Source organism: Cryptotermes secundus, unplaced genomic scaffold (assembly GCF_002891405.2).
Source record: "Cryptotermes secundus unplaced genomic scaffold, Csec_1.0 scaffold1813, whole genome shotgun sequence".
NCBI lineage: Eukaryota > Metazoa > Arthropoda > Insecta > Blattodea > Kalotermitidae > Cryptotermes > Cryptotermes secundus.
The window spans coordinates 78,767-98,973 of record NW_019724621.1 but is presented as its reverse complement, the minus strand read 5'-3'; the positions used below and the strand labels follow the sequence as shown (position 1 = coordinate 98,973).

The window sequence follows — 20,207 nt, the reverse complement described above, 5'->3', positions numbered from 1 at the left end:
GCACGCAAATATTGTCCATCTTATTTGCAAATGGGATTTTCCGTTCTGAATAAAGACGGCGAAGACAGACCACAGTGTGTTCTTTGTTGCGAAGTGTTATCGAATGAATCTATGAAGCCGTCGAAGTTGAGACGCCACATTGAAACGAAACATGGCGAATCAGTTAGTAAGCCAATAGAATATTTTCAAAATAAGAAACTGCAACTTTGTGGTTCACAGAATTTAGTTAAGGACATTGTATGTGGAACGAAAAATGAAAAGGCTGTTCTTGCCTCTTACGAAGTCGCCCTTCTGATCGCTAGAAATGGACAACGCCATACAGTCGGGGAAGATTTAATTTTGCCTGCTACAAAAACGATAACAAAGAACTTGTTTATTGAAAAACATGCCAACGAGGTGTCTGTAATATCGTCATCTGACATTAGGTGGAGGAATTGTTTTGAAAGAGACTGTGGACCTGTCGTCTTGACAGATTACTGATGATGATGATGATGACAATACTGTGAAAAGAAGCATCGACGAGATGGCTCAAAATGTGAAAGATATTTTGCTAGAACGGTTACGTCATAGTGAATATTTTGCGTTGCAGTTGGATGAAAGCCACGATATTTCAAATAATGCTAATTTGGTAGCTTTGGTGCGATATGAACACGAAAATAAAGTTTGTGAAGATTTTTTGTTCTGTGAATCGTTACCTCTTAATACAACTGCTGAAGCCCTTTTCAAAGTTGTCAATGACTTCATAACTACAAATACACTTCAATGGGAAAAATATGTAGGTATCAGCACGGATGGTGCTCAGGCAATGTCGGGAATACATAATGGTTTGGTCGCACGTATCCAGAAAGTCGCACCTCTTGTTAAATGGACACATTGTTGCATACACCGCGAAGTATTAGCTGCACGCCGTATGCCCTCCAAAATGAAAATCGTTCTAGACGAGGCAGTAAAAATTGTCAATTTTATTAAAGCCCGTCCTCTTAACAGCCGATTATTTTCTGCGCTTTGTAATGAAATGGGAAGTGATCACGAACACTTATTATTGCACTCAGAAATCCGATGGCTGTCCCGGGGTAAGGTTTTGACGCGGTTGCTTGAGCTTCGAGACGAAGTAAGGTTGTTCCTCATAAACTCTAAATTTCAGTTAACACACTATTTAAATGATTTCGCATGGCTCTCCTCTCTTGCTTACTTGGCGGACATTTTTAACATCTTGAATACTCTTAACTCGAGCCTTCAAGGTACATCTGTCACCGTGTTTTCTGTGCAAGACAAGATAGAGGCAACAATCAAGAAGTTAAATTTGTGGTGCAGCCGTATCGAGAAAGGAAAATACGATTCCTTTCACATGCTGAGTGATTTCATTGATTCCAGTGAACAACCCCTTTCTAGTGATGTTGCTGAAAGTATGATTGAACATATGAGGTCATTGGCGTCTCAACTACGTCTGTATTTTCCGTTTGGTCTTGAAAATAACGACTGGATGAAAAATCCCTTTGTAGACTCTGAATTTGAACTTCCTTCTGCCGAGGAAGAGCAACTTATCGAGCTGTCCTGTGATTCGACGTTCAAATTGCTGTTTCCTTCGTTACCGTTACTGGAGTTTTGGTTCCAAGCTAGGTCTGTTTACCCTGAAATTTCCAAAAGGGCTGTAAGACATCTGTTGCCATTTCCCACTACATATCTGTGCGAGACAACATTTTCTCATCTTGTACTCATGAAAAACAGCTATAGGAACAGACTTAACGTGGAGCCAGATCTACGTCTGAAATTATCCAGTTTTGATCCTGACATTCGAAAGCTGACGTCTGAAAAACAGCACCAGCCATCACATTAGGTGAGTGTTAAATTCATAATATTACGCCTAATTGATATGTTCGTAATCTTCCGAATATCTCCATTTATAACAGTATTTTATTGTCATAAATGACACATTTAGTGTTGTAAAATTTTAAGTTACTGCTTCATTTTTATGATATGTACTCGTAAAATTTAAAAATATCCATTTTGGGTTTAATGGGGGCCGCGTCGGATTAACTTTCGGTACAGGGGGTCCGCGGCATCAAAAAAGGTTGGGAAACACTGGACTAGACGATATAGCACAGAAGATAGAACTCTTCGGATCAGGGAAGTTGGCTGCAATGATAGAACCTAGTTTGGAAATAAGACTACAGAGGGTATACGAATTGTTACTGGCATCCGCCATTTTGGTAATGTGGCTTGAAGTTGTGTAGTTCTAGGAGGAATAAATATTCATGAAATTCCGTAATCCGGAAAGGAAACCATAGTGCAGTATCTTTCTTCAGGTAATCTAAGATTCGACTTATGTAATGTAGTTCCACGTAGTTTTGAACACCTAACTTCTTGAAGATTATTACCGTCTTCTGGTACGTAACGGAGTGTTGTTTGGTACCACGAATCGAAGGAACGACCAACCATCGTCAGGGATGGAGGAAATACGACCCCTTTAACGTTGGTAATTGCCAAACTACAAAGTGTCACATCCAGAAGACAGTACTTTCATATTGGATATGAGGTTCGCAGCGGAATGAGTATGAAGAATAAATGCTATTGCCTGCGAGGTTACGCGGTGTAGTCTGATAGGAGTTTACGTTCCTCAGAAACGTCATCAACTTCTTTTAGAATACACGGTGCTATATCACGGGCCATAATATTCTTAAAGTTATTTGAGGCACTCAATATATAAATATCAATATGTACTGTAATGATGGCTGAATTTTAAGTTTTCAGATCACAAGAGTAGTTGAGTTTCTGGCATCGTCGTGCATTTATCTTTTTTTTTCATGACAAAAAAAAGTTGCTATTGTTACTTCATCACAAGAAAGCAGAGTATACTTACACATGCTTTTGCCTAGCAACAAATGGGTAGCTACACCTACAGACAATCAGCAAAGTGGTCTAATAAGCCTACTTTCATTTTTTAAAAGTAAGGAAAATAGTGCCATGTGTAGGGTGGTGTGCATGTCAAATAATTGTGGGTTCAAGTTCAGATGATTGGATTTATTAGCACCTTGGTTTCAAGTTCTGTTAATCACACTTAAATACAGCGGTCTCGCTGATTTACATACTTTCCAGTTCACTGTTGCACACACACTAGGATTCCCAGTTTTCACTAGTCATCTCCTGGCAACAGATCTCAGCACAGAAATTAGCACTTCAAATCACTTTGAAGTTTTTTTGCTGTTTCGTCTTCAATCACTCTGCAACCTTGGAACTAAATTTTTTTCCAGGACTTACTCTTCCAACATGCAACTGACTCATAACTGCCCTTGAACTAAAACTGTCACTGCATTCACATCTGTTATAAGCACTCTGCAATAGTCTTTCACTCTAGTCTAAATCGAGTCAAAGTATCAGTGTGACTGACAGTCAGTCAGTCAGTCAGTCAGCCAGCCATTTGGGGCTCATGACCAGATATTTATTACTGTTTGGCAGTTACAGTCTTGTTATTGTTGGGCTCTCTCTCTGACGAGAGGACAGGTCTGTCTTTTGTCAGAGTCATTGTTGGCAGTAATAAGTCATTTGTCATAATGTGAAAGATGTTACATGTTAAGTATCTTAAAATATATTTACAATATATACAGGGCCTCTGTCAATCCAGGCTTGGTACAGAAGATTTTGCCCCATTTCTAGTAGCTTCTGCTACAATGGCAGTCTAATCACTTCTTTGGTCGTATGCCTGACCGCTGCCAAGTTTAAGCGTTTTATACTTTGTGTATCAGTATTCGCCTTGACTAATATTGTGAACATTTTTATTATTGTGATTTTATATGACTTCTGCTTTCTAGTCTAAGCTATAACAGATACTTATGTAAGCTTCACACGAACCACATAGAAAACATCTTTCATTCTTGACTCCTGTTGTCATAACACACTCAACTGAAGGTTGTTTACAGGCCATTGCCTAGAAATGATGATTCTTCTGTTGTTGCTTATGTCTCTTGGGTTGCAAGGTATTTACCGGTCCTACCTACCTGTTGTCATAACACACTCAACTGAAGGTTGTTTACAGGCCATTGCCTAGAAATGATGATTCTTCTGTTGTTGGCTTATGTCTCTTGGGTTGCGGGGTATTTACCGGTCCGTTACCTAGCAACGCTCTGGCCATTCACATTATAATAGGTACAAAATAAAAGAATTATGAGATTATGCTGTGTATCCTCTCCAAACGGCTGAAAGCTGGAATAGTGGAGCCAGAAAAGATGACTGTTGCTAGGCAGTGGCTCAGTAGAAATTTCTGATGTGACATTAGTTGTTTTTCTTAGTGTCATTCACTAGATGGCTCTGACTATATGGAGATGGAGAACAATATACTGAAATTTCATTATTGCAGTGTGTGTTCAAAAATGTAGTTGCAGAAACTTGCTTGAATAGGATGGAGCAAGATGCAGAATCAGTATAATGAATATTTTATCTTAACTGTCTGCTAAAGTGTTATTTATTCAAATTAAGTAGCCTTGAGAAAGTTCCAAAAAAACTGCATAATGTTTTGTTTTTCAGATGTCAGTTGATCCCAGTGAAATTGTCCAGGCCAGCTCCTCAATATACGAAGCAACTCCAGGGAGTATCCCCACCACATACATCCCAACGACTACAGCTGGCAGGTGAATGTTGTGGCTGTACATCTGTTTATGTGTTGTATGACACCTGCACATCATAAATAACATATGGAGAAAACCTGTTGTGAAGTTTCATATATTTCATTGAGTATTTTTATATCTGTCGACACAACAGTTTCTTATAAAAATATAACAATATATTACTTACACTAAGATCTTAAAACACGACATGTTTCAGCCCATATTGGTTTATCTTCAGGTGTTCTGTTTCTGCTTAGGTGCTGAACTTGTTTTTTTTTAGTATGGATCCGTATTTTGAATATGACTATATTCATTCATCAGTAATCTGTCAGACGACAGGTCCACAGTCTCTTCCAGAACAGTTCCTCCACTTAATGCGATCTTCTGTTTTTGGAAAGAGACTATCCAGGAAAAGTGATAATGTGGTAGTTTTTCCATTTGCTTTCCACATTGCAGTACAACAGCTGTTCAAACCACTCTGGTCACGCCTGTTGCTATACGAACTTGAACCATCTCAAGCATCATTTGCTCTGTGCTTCAAGTCACTGCTGATGACGCTGCTTCCGGCATCAGGTTTTGGTTTTTGGTGTCTCTCTTTGTCTGATGCCTACCCTTTGACCTGTCCAGCAAGGGAGTCCCTGCCAGTAGCTGTGCTACCGTTGGTCCCTATCAGGGTCCTTGGCATACTCAAACCCCCTCACCACGATAAGGTGGAGACACCAACACTTATACACTTCAAGTTAGCATCCACTGCCCCTCCCCTGTCAAAACTGCAACACTTCCCACATTCTGCACTTCAGCACTACCAGTTTCGGCCCTAAACGGCCATCTTCAGGTGTTTGTATGTTACACATATTTGGCTAAAACTGTGTTAAAAACTGCTACACTTTTAATTCGTGTTAAAGTCACATGCTTTAGTCTTCTTTTTAAGTAAAACGAGGTAAAATCTTTTAAAATTTGTGTTGCATATTGGGCCGAAACATGCAGTTTTGAAGTTAGAATGTAAATAGTGTTACAATCCTGATGAAAGACAAACAATGGACGCTAATTTAAACAATTGCAACGGGATGTTGAAATACAGAACTTATACAATTCACCATATCACAGTTATCTTAGTCTTATACGGTCCAGTATCTCAATTGCTGTTATATTATATCTCAATGAATGCTGGACCTCAACCCTCTTCACCGGCGACTATCTCAAGACTGACTTCGGCGGCTGCTGGAACTTCACTATATAGCATGTAATATTAGGCTTGGTAACAGAACTCTTGGTATTATCTACTTTTTACTGCACTTGTGTTGGTAATATAAGGGGCAGTCAAATGAAAACGGGGCACCACGCATAACTCACATACCGCCCAAGTTGGTAACACTGGAATTTGCTTATGGTATGAACATCTGGTGGGGACTCAGGAAAGCACAGTGACAGCGTGTCCTTGCACACCAGTCATTTGTTTATTATGCTCAAAGTAAGGTTAGCACTACGTGTGGTCATCCAACATCAGTAATGGAGGTGGGTAAAGAAGAACAGCGAAGTGTAGTGCGCTTTTTGACTGCTGAAGGAGTAGGAGGACGAGAAATTCATCGTTGCATGTCTGTTGTTTATGGCGAACACAGCATGTCATGTTCGTATGTGCTGGCATGGCAGAAGAGATTCTGAGAAGGACGTGTGTTACTGCAAGATGATGCTCACCCAGGACAGGCTCCTTGTGTCATCACTCCTGATGTTACTGCTGCATTGGATTTTCATGTCTGGGCAAACTGATGGATCACTGTAGAAGAAATTAGTCTTTTGATGGGAATAGGTCACGGTTCCATACATGCCATTGTGACAAAACACCTGCTGCACCCCAAAATCTACATGTAGTGGGTTCCACATCAACTCATGGAGGAACAGAAGACTCAAGAGAATGGCTGCATCACTGGGTCACTTGCAACGATACCATGAGGAAGAGTATGCTTTTCTGTCCCGTATTGCCACTGGGGACGAAACTTGGTGCCGCCATTTTGAACCTGAGAGCAAACGGCAGAGCCAACTGTGGAAACACGTGAATTCACCCCCACTGAAGAAATCTAAAGCTGTACACACAACTTCCAGTAAAGTGGTGATGACCTTCTTTGACGGCAAAGGCCCTCTGCTGGTCGAATTTCTCGAGCATGGGGCCACAATCAGTGCACAGCGCTATGAAGACACTTTGCAGAAACTGAGATGTGCCATAAAGACAAAACGCCCTGGAATGCTACTGAACGGCATTATCCTTCTTCATGATAATGCGCGCCCCCACACTGCCAACTGTGAGGAACACGCTACAGAGATTTGGTTGGGAAGTGCTTCAACATCCCCCCTACAGCCCAGATCTCTCCCCATGTGATTTTCACATTTTTGGAGACCTGAAGAGAGACATTCGTGGACATTGGTTTGCATCAGACGAAGATGTGTGTGGCTGGGTAAAGATGTGGTTCCGTAGAGAGCCCACAGGCTTTTTCAAGGATGGGATTGACTTTTTATATACCGGACGATGGGTGAAGTCCAAAATAAGCCAAAAGAAGTATTGACTGTCTTGTCTCCCAGTGGAATAAATGTATAACAGTTTTGGAGATTACTTTTGAGGTAAGAAATGTTCTTTAATATGTTTTGGCTTCTGACCCGTTTTCATTTGACTGCCTCTCCTAGATATAATTATTTGAAGTAATATATATCTATGTGAAGGTCAAATTAATGTCGAAGATATAGTCCTAGAAATGTACACCTGATGAAACATGTCATTTTTCTAAGATTTTAATGTAAATAATCTATATTTGTATATTTTTATAAGAAATTGTTGCGTCCATGGATGTAAAAATACTCGATGCATCTGACACACAACAGGATGCAACACATAAAGATTCATATATTGCCTCCTCTCATGAATATCAGATAAAATATTCTCAGCAGTCTGTTAATCTGCAGCTTGTATTCCAATACATCTTAGGTATCATTAAATGTTAAAGAAGTTAGGTCATTTGTTCACTTCTTCTGGCCTGAGTTGCCCATGAATCTCTGTAAAGGTTTGTCCCAGATTCCCTATTCTAATATATTTGTACATCTGCAGTTTGACTATGTGTTTGCAAATTCATGAAGCTGAAAAGTTTAGTAAATACTGATCTGTTCATTTTGTCATCCTCGTAGCCTTAGGGTTCATTATAATTTCATAAAATATACTTTTATATAAATGTGTGAATCCAGGTAAGGGGAAGCTTCATTTAGGTAACATCAGGAATAAGAGCCTTCAGTTATTTCTGCAAGCATTCAAGAGAACACTGTTGAACCTTGAATATAAAATGGAAGCTGAAAGTTTTTCTTGACTTCAAGATGTTACAGTGGAAAGCTCATAATCTTGTAATGTGTTCAGTGTATGTAGAATTATTTAAGCATGTAATAATAATTACTGTAATCACATCTGACCATGAATATTTTAATATAGTTCTTTGAAAAGTGAGCTAACCAACTAAATATTCTTTTGTTAGCTGGACTGACTGAATAAATTTGGACTGTAAAAATGTTTAGGTATAAAATAGATTGTGACATAATCTAGGTTGGAAATGAAGAGTGATATGAAAGAAAAGGGAAGAAAATTGTTGGACTTGAACATCATTTAGTCACTCTGGAGTTTCATAGACTCAGATCAGGAATTTTGTATCTTTGCGGCTAGCCATCCAGCAAAAGGAAGCTTACCGCAGTAACCCCGGTTTGTAACAAGATTGTGTAAAGGAATATACTTTGTAGTGAACTTACTGAAGTTTGTATTCTTTATTTAGTGTTGGTTTCATGGTGATGTCATACCCGGGGAGACCACCCATGGTTCCCGGGATTCCTGCAATGCCACCTACAATGGCAATGCCATACATGCAGCTTGGAGGTTAGTTGTTGAAAAAACAATTTGAAGAATAATGTAATAGTCTTTAAGCCACCACTTAAGTATTTGTTTTATTTACAGCTTGGTATATCTTTATGTTTATGAGGTTCAGGTTTCAGGTCTCTGCCCAGAGACCTTCTATAATGACTGAATTATTTTTTTAATAGTTTTCCCTCAGTCCCTCCACACAAATTTCAGGGTAGTATCTCAGATTCAACATTGCCTCTTCCTTGCATGTCCCTTCAGTTTCATTAGTCTTTGGTTGTTCTGTTTGGCTTTGAGGTTCTTGTGGTAGTGACTGTGATGCGTCCTGTATCCTTACTTTAGCTTGATAACTGTAATTGTGTGTCTGATTCTGCTTTACACAGTTTTCCTGTTTACGTGAATTAGCTGACCTTCGTAGTACTCTCAGTGACATGGGTCTAGTCAATTGTTGAATCATTAATTCTCTTCTTTTTGGACATCACCTGCTCCTGCCCTTTGAGACCTGTTTATCTCCCGCATCTGTAAGACCAGTAACTTTCCCAGCTTGGTCCACTTCTGCCTTCAAGATGGGGGCATTATATTCCTCTAAAATGTATGTTATCATAACCCACGAGTGTGCACCTCACCACAATGAAAGTCTCATGGGTACACTGTGGTACACTGTCTGGTTAGTTAGTTTGCTGAATTTGAATACTCTCAAGATTCAATCATTTATCAGTAATCTGTCAGATGACAGGTCCACAGACTTTTCCAAAACAGTTCCTCCACTTAATGCAATCTAGAGCTTTCTCCTTCAAATAAAAGTATCCTCTTTTGTCCCCAAGATCATCCAGCATCTTCTTATGTCTCCTTCCTCGTCTTCTGGTCACTTCTATCCGTCCCTCTCTCGCATACATGGTATCTCTGTTTATCCATTTGCTTTCCACATCGCAGTACAACAGCCGTTCAAACCACTCTGGTCCTGCCTGTTGCTATACGAACTTGAACCATCTCGAGCATCACTTGCTCTGTGCTTCAAGTCGCTGCTGATGTCACTGCTTCCGACATCAGTTTTTGGTTTTTGGTGTCTCTCTTCGTCTGATGCCTACCCTTTGACCTGTCCAGCAAGGGAGGCCCTGAGGCCCTGCCAGTAGCTACGCTACCGCTGGTATAGCTCTCAGGGTCCTTGGCATACTCAAACCCCCTCACCACGATAAGGTGAAGACACCAATGGGGGGGACTCTCAAGATATGTGCTAAGAAATTTGTATAAAAGATTTTTGGGTGTAAGTTCCTTTATTTGTGATCTTCAGAAGTCTGATTTACAAGTTTGTTTGCTTTAAGGTACTCAGGGTTAAAATTAAACTGATTACTCATGAGCATAATTCTCTTTATCTGCAAGAAATGGTGGATCTTGTCATAATAAAAATATAGTTTGTGAGGGATTATATGATTTGCTATGGACTAAATTTGATTCAGAATGCTAAAAATGGTTTGTGTTCATGTGTTTGTAATTCCATGCAGTATGAGGTTCTTTGTTTCTTGCAGCTCCGCCTCCACTGATGCAGGCTGTGATGCCTATGCCGCCGCATGTAAGTAACCATTATCCACATAAGTTAGATTCCTGTGAATTTTTGCATGAACATCTTAACCATTGGATACCTGCCCATTTTCCTTCTTTTAATTCTTCATTCATCTACTGCTGTGTTTTGCTTTTTGGGTTCCTAGAAAGTGAAAAATGTTCGAAATAAGGAGTTTCTGAATACGAGACATTAATTTTGAAAATTCCATTGAATCGTGATAATTAGAGTAAGTTTAATGTCAAAGGCATTGTCTTATGTGGTTGTTGAATAGTAATGTGAGTATACTAGAACAAAGTAACAGTGGTTTAAAAATCTAGAAAGGGTTTTCTGTGTGTTTGGGATTGAATATTTGCCAAGGTTCATAATTTATGAACAGTGAAGTATTTTGTAGACCGTAAAAGAGAAGCTATCCCTCTAACAGGCAATGACAGGCCATATGGTTGTGAGATGTTGAGGCTCTCACATTTTCTAGACATTCGGCTCACAGATGGCTGTAAGATTGTCAGCCTTACGTGCCGGCCTCCCTTTACCCCCAAGGAAGATTCCTGGTACTCATTTCTGTTAGAAGCTGAGTCAACCCCAGGGCCATAGTGTGGCTGGAAGGATTGGGTCAATTGAAAAAATCCAGTAACCTCATTGGGAATTTTATAGATGGTTCTGAAACAAATTTATTGTCAAGCATCTGAAATATTTTAACAGATAACTACATGTGGAGCTAGGGTAACTCAGTATACTGACAGGCTTTTGGCTGGACAATTGGGGTTTGATTCCTGGTAGAGGCAAGAGAATTTTCTCTACTGTACAGTGTCCAGACCAGCTCTGAGGCCCACTGAGCCTCCTATCCAGTGGGTATTGGGGCCCTTTCCATGGGGGTAAAGTGGTTGGGGTGTGAACACTCACCTCCATCTGATGCTGAAGTCAAGAATGATGGAGCTATACGTCCATTCCCCTGTATATCTTCATGGCATAATGCTTAATTAAGCACAGGAGCAAGTTTACTTCTGTTCTGTATATGATGTAGAAGTGAGTAAATTGAGGTCTCTTCATGCAGAAACCTGGAGTTTCATAAGAAGGTCCAGTGTAAGTTCACTCTGGATTAAGATGAGGTGATGTCATTATTATCCACAATACAAATGTAGCATCCATGTTAGTTGGGAAGAGCACTTAGCTTTTCAATGTAGGAATTTAAGCTTTTATATGTTGATGGTTAATGCTATTTTTAAACTGTGCCAGCTTGTGTTAAGAGAGTTGCTTCTTAATAAAAGTACATATTGCAGATGATACCTGGTCCCCCAATGCCCCCGCTGCCAGGGCCCCCAATGCGCCCATATAGGCCACATCCCCATCATCCACCACATCATGGAAATTCAGGAGCAATACGCGCCAACTCATACAGTAAGAGACAACATGAGCCATCAGGACCACCTGTCACAGTTTTTGTAGGGAATATTACTGAACGAGCACCAGATGCAATGATAAGACACATCCTGGCTGCTTGTGGCCATGTTGTCTCATGGAAGCGAGTGCAAGGTAACCGTATTTAATCACATATTTTGCTCATTTTGGATGAGAATGTGAACATGTTTATATGATAGAGCACAATCTATATTCCACGTTATTCAGTAAAATGTGTACTTAAAGTAGCTTCATCTTCCTTCTGTTTTCTTCCCACCATTGTTTCCGTGTGAACAATAAAAAGTGAAATTTCTCTGTCGTTTTATTAATATAACATACATTGTAACTGGAATTTTCAAATGGATAAACTCTGACTAATTCCACAATTCAGGAGCTGGAGACAGTCGTTTAGCTTTTTTCATTTTGTGCATTCTGTTGTGTTATTATACACAGTTCTTTATTGGAGTCTGTCGCAACACAACAACACAACTGTCAAGGTTAAACTTACCTTAGCTACATGTGAAATTGAAATTGCAGTTCAATAGTGTGTGAATATGGTGATCATGTGTTTGCCTGATGATGGCTTTAAAAGCCGAAACATGTAGCTAAGGTAATTTTAACCTTGACTATTGTGTTGTTGTGTTGCAATTGACTCCAATAAAGAATTGTATAGTCATTTAGCTGTTCAGGAAACTGCCAACTTTTATGGAACTTAGCAGCTCCTTCCTGCTTAGGAACAGTAGCTGCATGCACTCTTGGTTCCTTTGTCACGTTCACGATTCTTCCCAGATGCAGTGGTGTGTCTAAGCTTAAGCCTTCAGCAAGAAAAGGCAGAATCCAAAAATAACAAGTATGTAGTAAGAGTGAAACATAAATTCATGTCATAGAACTCAGAACAATAGGAAAATAATAGTAATAATAGTGACTGATCAGTTGTTCAGTAATACAACTATGTATTGCAACAGCTGCAAAACTGTGACATCAACCATCTTGGTCAGTCCAGACAGGAAACCAAATAATGTTAAGTGTTCACTCAGAGCTGTCTGCCTGCCCCAGACCTAGAAAATCACCAAAACACACTTAACATTGTGAGACAACCCAGATTGCAATGTTGCCCAATTATATGGTCGTAACAGTAACACTGAATGGAGCAGTAGCAAACCCAAACAAATGTTAATGTAATACCAAACAGAAGACCTTTCGCTTATTGGGGAGTGGAGTCCAACTGGGTCCACTCGGCACGGCAGTCACTGATTGACCTATTGGAGCCTGCCCCAGGTGATTATGATGATGGAGAATTTGGTGGAATGAAGATTGGCAGGGGAAACCGAAGTACTCGGAGAAAACCTGCCCCAGTGCCACTTTGTCCACCATAAATCCCACTTGACCAGACCCGGGATCAAACCTGGGCTGCCGCGGTGGGAAGCCAGCTACTAACCCCTTGAGCTATGGTGCGACCCTTAAAGAAGACCTTATTGCGGCATACCCAATGAAACACATGACCATTGCAACAAAGAAACCCCTTTCCCTCAACAGTGAGAGCACAGAATTGAAACACAATTTGGAGAGGCCAGATAGAAACAGAATTTTGTGACCCACTTTGCCAACTGATGGGAAGCATCAGACTGCTCTCATATCTCGACCCGTATCGAAGGAGGTCTTCCTTTGAGAACATGGGAGGATGAGGGAATCACACAGTAAAATGGAATGATGGTCCAACAGTAAATGAGTCATGACATGGATGCCTTGGGAGGGGGAGGTGAAGGTGGGGAGGGTTCCAAGTTGAAAGGCGCTACTCCAGAGCCATCCGAGTAAAAAACATGGCTCAGAACCCACAGGGTTCATTATCATGAATACCAAAATTTGCCATTGGACCTTATCCTGAGCAAGTTACCAAATTCACAGTCTCTATCTATTAGATCTACTGTAATATCACCCCATCTGCTCCCTTTTCTTCTGAGTTTTCACTTTCCTTAAGGATTTCCAAGCAAAATGTTTATACATTTTGTCTTTCCACCCCTTCTTAACCCCCTCAATTTAATCATCAAAGAAGATTACAAACCACAAATGTTCCTCTTATACAGCTCTCTCAGTTCCTGTATAAGTCCACTTCTCTTAAATTAAAATACAATAAAACCTATGTTACAAATCTCCATATAGCAAAGCTGTTTTAAGTACGTTGATTTTATGTTAAACATTGTTTCAGTTATGTCTGATAAACATGACACTTGACATGTGGATTGTTATGATACATTCTGTGTTCTGAATTGCAGCCTTCGGGTTTTGTGAGTTTGGCTGTCCAGATTCTGGTCTGCGCGCTATTCGGCTCCTGCATGACATGGACTTAGGAGGAAAGAAGTTAGTGGTGAAGGTGGATGCAAAGACAAAGACTGTGTTGGATGAATACAAAGGTACTGTCTTGTCTGCTATTATAGAAGTTAATGAACAATATAAAACACAAATCCTGATTTTCAAGTAAAGCTTGTTGAACAAAAATGTGTGTTTTCAAGTAAACTCAGTGATATGAACAGCTTTATTTGTGGCATTTGTGTTTACTTCATTTTGCAGTCAATACATATGAGAGGATGCAGACTTACATTCCCAAAGAGAGGTAAAAATAGTGTCCCCGTTCCTCATCTCCAAGGCCTTAAAGTTTATAGGGAAGTGCTTCACACATTCTTGACCTTCAGACGAGACGGAAATGATCACTCAGGTCACATTACCTTGGCAAAAGAGCCGCAGTATTGGACAGGACACAAGATAACCTCCTATAGTTGATACAGTGTATTTTTTAACTCATGAACCACCCCTAATATGTTGGGGTTTTTTAAACAGGGGATTCATTCAAGTATTGCAATATATTCTAAACAGGTTTCTGCATTTTTATAGCCATAGAAATATGTGTAACAAAGAAAATGAACCAAAGTAAATGTAGCCCGTTAAGTTCTAGACTTACTGTAACTGCTGTGATTTGTATAGTGTTGAATCCTAAAGCGAGAACCCAAACGTGTATTGGTTTGTAGCTGACCGCCGGCGGAAGCTACGAGGGCGATCGCCCCTCCAGGATGAGACTCCAGATGAAGATGACTATATGGATGAAGCAATGAAACACACTGACAAAGTCGCCATGGAACGCATTGTGGCGACCATGGAGGATTATGAGTCTGACATGAATAACTACTCTGGTCCGCTTGGCAAGGGAGATCGAAGCAGATCAGGTAGGGTTTTGCGTTGTTGCTGTTTTATTGTAAAAGGTCAGATCCACATTCATTGATATTCAGATTTAATATTATTTGATTTTAGAAAATCAGTTCATTGTTATGTTTCTGTAATTCATTTATATTTTTCTGAGGATTCAATTTTCTTTCTTTGAGTTTTGCATTGTTTGTTGTTCAGATATGTTGCCTTATGTAGGAACATGAGCCCTTTCACTACTGATTATTTTTGCAGCATGCACCTCCTGTGTATGCTGAGGGTCTTGCTGAGTTAAATTCTCTTAACAAACATCTGCAAGACATTCCCAGCAAGGATGTTAAGTGTAGTTCAGTTGCTGTCATCTAGTTGTTTTACATAGAATGTCTCAAGATTGAAAAAAAATAAAATCCAAGAAATTTTTTATCATATTTACCATTTTTTGGCATTGTGACACAACCGTGTACTCTTCAAAGTATGCAGGACAAGAATTTTTAGACATCAGTGCAGTATCCCCAAATTCAATGCAATGAATGCTGAAGGTTAGAGTGCACTATTATCACAAGCCCAAAGGCTGACTCAAAGTGGATGTCATAGAATTCATTACAATAGTTTAAAGATGAGAATGGTATGTACAGTCTGTCACACTCCATGCGGAATGTTGCCAGAGAAGAAGAGTAGAATTACATACTTCTCTACCCAGGACAGAACAATGCTTTGCCATTGATGCTAGTCTATATATCTGGGGTGTATTGGACAAGGGGTTAAAATGGGTACTGAAATGTGTGCTATATTTTTAACTTGCGCTTCTGTTGTACCCTCTATTTTTATTGTTTATGACTTCGTTCATCACTTTGTAGTCTGTGCCATTTAAATACCTCTTTTTCCTCTACTAGAGGATTTAAAGATGTATGGAAAAAAAGAAAGTACATTTAGGTTCAGAATGATATTGACATTGTAAATATTGTGAAATAAACTAAGTCTGTATGACATTCAAGTGTACGGCACACAATTTTTGGAGCAGTATGTGATGTCTCTTTAATCCTTGAAATTTGGGAACAGTTCTAACAAGGAGATAGGAACTCATCAACAAACAGAAGCAGTATATGGACTGAAGAATAGTAAATGCAGCACCTAACTGTAAGTGGTATCACCTCATATTGCTGTTATGCGGTGACTTCTACTGTTGAACCATAGAACTACATGCTTTGAAGTGTTGAACAGTGAAAATTCTATGTCAATATTGTTGGTAATGTCTTTGCCATAGGTTTTTGAATTTCTTGATGGTACTTGCACTTCCAACATTTTCCTGGCAAGGCAGGTTACTAGCTACAGAGAATGTTGGTAGATATAACCTTTAACGTCCGAAGTGCCCCAGTCGGGCCAGTGATGGGTATGGTTGTCATGGCCAAAGTACCCCATTTTGGCCGGTCCGGCATTTAAACTCCACTAGTGGAAGCGCGCACACGCCGCTAGTAGAAGCGCATGCACAGTTCTAAATATTTATTTTTAAATGCAGTTTGATTTGTTTCATTGTTGTCCATCACACTAACAATTACAAAGCCAAAACAACTCTGTCCAGTGTGACTATTTAAGTTTTACTATTTGAAAACTTAGCATCCTTATATGTTTCAATCCTTAATGGATCATCTTCAGAGGGAACATTGATACTTATTCAGAAACTACTATCACAATAGGTGTTCTGAGTGCTAAATTAGATACACACACAATTCCTGAATAAGTTTCTGAATAAGTATTGATGTTCCCTTGGAAGATGATCTGTTAAGAATCAAAACATGTAAGGGTGCTAAGTTTCAAGTAGTGAAACTTAAATAGTCACACTGGATGGAGTTTTTTTATCTTTGTTTAAATGCGGTAGTTACCAGACAGACTTGACTAAAACCCTAATAGAGGAATTAAAATGTTACCTAAGTGAACAACAGCAAAAAAGAGCATTCGTATGAGTTATGCCCAAGCTCATCCACGAGCCAGTACTTTTATTGCAGATTCTGCAGATTAATGTGTTAAAAATATATAGTAAAATTCGATGTACATACCTTTTTTGTTGTTGTCTGCTTGATGTATAGATAAGCTGAAATGCAACTACAGAATTCGATGTCACTACGAACGCACAGAACACAGATCGCACTCTGTATCTCAGCCACAATGCAACTGTCTGTTCACGCCCATAGAAAGGGCAATAATCTCTTGCAGCTATAACGGAAGGTCTTAGCACCGAAGAAGGGACCCCTCTAGCTTTCTCTCGAATAGCCTATTCTTTCGTTCTTCTGCCCTTTAATCAAAAAATTCGAAAATCCAAAGAGTGTAAGCAGTGCTAGCAGAAGGCCAAATGATTTTATTGCTTCCATCTGTTTTATGACATCAGGGACTGCTAAATTTGTCAAGTGTTACAAACAGAAATGAATTTGTAATGCAGAACAACTCTGTGAAGAACTGGGGAACCATTTTTGCAGTATGCATCAAAATTAAAAGAAAGAATTGGGAAGAGGGCATAACTCTTTGTATAAAATTTTTCAAATCTTCTGTTATAATACGCGACACTATGTTCTTTGCTGACACAAAGTTAATTCCATTTCTCATAAAAATTGAGTTAGATACAGCATTTTTAAACACAATGCTTGAAATTGTTTAAGCGCCCTAACAGGAACGGACATTTCAACGCAGAATAGCAACGGGCATTTAAATAAACTCTGGCCAGCTCAAGCTTACCACCATTTCAGAAGTCCGGTGTTTAAAGGTTAAAGTGTTAAAAGATATGTCTTGTGACTTATGCTAGTGTGTTTGAAGATAAACAGAAGAATAGCACTTTCTATCCTATATCCTTAAAGCTCATTCAGAGTACTGAGGTATCTTTCTGTCTTCTTCAGAGAGCAAGGACCGCAAAATGTCCAAAACTCAGGAGAAACTGCTCAAGCTCAGTCAGGGCCAGGGCCAAAGTAATGATGTCCCTCAAGATGCAGGACTGGTAAGTTGGAGACGTATAATTAGAAACTGTAGTAATTGTTGCAAGGTTAGAAACTATTGGTATTTTTACTTAATTTTGAAATGTAATATGCTTTGGTGAAGAACAGACCTTGTGTGGTTAAAATATTGGTCTCATTGTGTTGTGACTTAGGGAGTACTAGCACAAAATATTTCAGAATGAGACAAGGAATTCCAAAAATGCCTTTTATCTAAACAAATAACCATATATGTGGGTGCAAGGAGCTAGTGGCAGGTCACAGTAGTCATCAAAGAGTTTGGGAACCATGGCAGAGGTCAGATGGGTTATACTTTGTGCAGATGTGTTACTGTCTTAAATGCAACATTTATTTCTTTGCCTCATATACATCTTATCAGGACTGCCTCTGTGGTCTGGTGGTCAGAGTTCCTGGCTACAGATCCAGAGGTCCTGGATTCGATTCTTGGCGCTGCCAGATTTTATGAGATATAGTGGGTCGGGAACAGGGTCCATTCAGTGTTGTGAGGAATATTGAGTAGCTATTTCAAGGAAATAGTGGCTTCAGTGTAGAAAACTGAGATTAACAGCCATGGGGATTCGTTGTGCTGACCACATGACACCCTCTATCTGCAAAAGTTGTCCCTAATTTTGCTGACAAGTGGCGGTTGCTTGGTTGGTATAGTTCACTTGCGGACTAAAGGCCACAGTTTTTTTTTATTCATAGAAACAAAAATTTGTTAAAATACATCCATTAAAATTCTGTTGCGCTGCATTTTGTGCCACAGTTTATATCTTTTGATCTTTATACAATTTAGACACTGGCTGCATTGATTGTGCTGACTGGTGTTCTGCTGGGAATCATTTTGAATCTGATGATGCTGTGAATGTGATCGAGGTTCATCACAGGCCACAGGCTGCATCCGCATGATGAAACTTTTAATGACTTTGGCCTAGAAATGCCTACACATTAGCACAAATCATGTTGAATATGAGGCACTGTAGCAGATATTTCACACAGGGTTTTTGCTTTTAGTTATAAGAAAACATTTCTCAGACAAAAGTTGAAAGTATTATATTTGTGATGATGCTCTTATGTCTTAAGCCCGATGCCCTCTGCTCTTACAGATGCTGGATGATGTAGACATTGAAGAAGGAAAACGTGACTTAATCACACGGGAGATCGGAAAATTTCGAGAGATCATGAAGGTAGAGATTACATCCTTCCTTTCAGACAGGTGTATAGATGACGTAGGTGAATTAAATATTGTAATGTTAATCAGTTGGAAATCACCCTTTGTGGCTGTGTTGATTCCACATGAAGGTTTGATTTACAGCTGGCAACATTTCCACTTATAATTTAATGTAACACAGAATTCAGATGAGTGATGTGTGGAAAGTGATGCAGGCTAAGGCTGGTATAGGGTGACAGAGTATGCACTTGATAGTGTGAATTGGAGTTTAAATGTTGCTATATGTATTTTAAACCAGAGCTGTTGGCTTCATAATAGTTCTGCTCGCTTACACCATATCAGTCACCTCACTACCACTCACCCTTAGCGACATTAAAGATTTAAAAAGCATAATAGATGTTAAGCATAATGCTTGTCTTCATCATCGAAAGCATTCAAAGTTTCCTAATTGCCCAAATCCAGTGACTCTGGTCTTCAGGATTATTTAAATAAATTATATGAAATTTAGTGCATTCAGATTATGAATCAGAGCTGTGGACAGTGATGGGAACCTAAGGCATTTTACACAGATGTGGGGGGGGTGCAAATGCACATCTTGCCATTTCTGTATCGGTAAAAGGGGCAAGTATTTGCTGATGAATGAAGGAATTGTTGGTTCATCCTACAATATATATCTAGGTGTAATATCTCATGTAGCATAACTCATATAGGCTTCTTATTTTCTGCTTCTGGAGTTCACTCCATTTAAAAAAAACTGCTAAACATCCATATTTTTAAAAACTTGGCTGGCTAGGAGTAAAGGTCCAGACTTATATTTTGAGAATTATACATATGATTTCTGCTTAGATTTCACTGAACACTGATTGATACCTTCACCTCTGACAAGTTTAGGTTTCAGTAATGTGAATATGTGTCCCCAGGTTTTCAACCTCTGTTAAGCCCACAGTTTTACATAAATCTGCCTTGTGTGTGTTCCTACCTCAGAAAAGGATTCATATATATTTATTTCTTCCCAGGTGACTTGAAGCCAAAAAGGTCATTAAAACAATTTTACCCCTTTCACTTCATCCACATTAGTAAGTTAAGATAGTAATGGAGTCATTAAATAGTGATCTTAAAGAATGTAGGAAAGTTACACTAGCTTAAAGTGTACATGTTTTCCAAATCATTCTTCATGATGTTAAGTTTCTTTGTGCAAGTTTTTTTACTGCAGATACAGATATATTTTTGATAGATGTAGTCAGCACTGTTGACACTATACTGATAGAGGCATCACGTATTTTCTTAAATGTACTCCATATCAAAAAATGTTCCAAAAATGAATGCTGTAAATGTTAATGGTATCTTTGTTTTAACTTGATAAAGGTTGATTTGGCTTTATGTAGAGTCCTTTGTGCTCTGCAGTCAATGTACGGTAAAGTTC

At 39.2% G+C, this 20,207-nt stretch overlaps 1 protein-coding gene across 1 annotated transcript in view; it reads left to right on the top strand.

Annotated features, from left to right (window-relative positions):
• Positions 1–2,193: 2,193 nt before the first annotated feature.
• LOC111862593 (RNA-binding protein 25) overlaps positions 2,194–20,207 on the top strand; it is a 44,904-nt gene continuing 26,890 nt past the window's right edge. The window contains exons 1-9 of the mRNA XM_023848100.2: positions 2,194–2,306; positions 4,522–4,625; positions 8,402–8,502; positions 10,011–10,054; positions 11,323–11,575; positions 13,714–13,851; positions 14,464–14,658; positions 17,521–17,618; positions 18,720–18,800. Coding sequence (XP_023703868.1) covers positions 4,522–4,625; positions 8,402–8,502; positions 10,011–10,054; positions 11,323–11,575; positions 13,714–13,851; positions 14,464–14,658; positions 17,521–17,618; positions 18,720–18,800 — 1,014 coding nt within the window. The 5' untranslated portion in view covers positions 2,194–2,306. The remainder of the gene's footprint in view (positions 2,307–4,521; positions 4,626–8,401; positions 8,503–10,010; positions 10,055–11,322; positions 11,576–13,713; positions 13,852–14,463; positions 14,659–17,520; positions 17,619–18,719; positions 18,801–20,207) is intronic.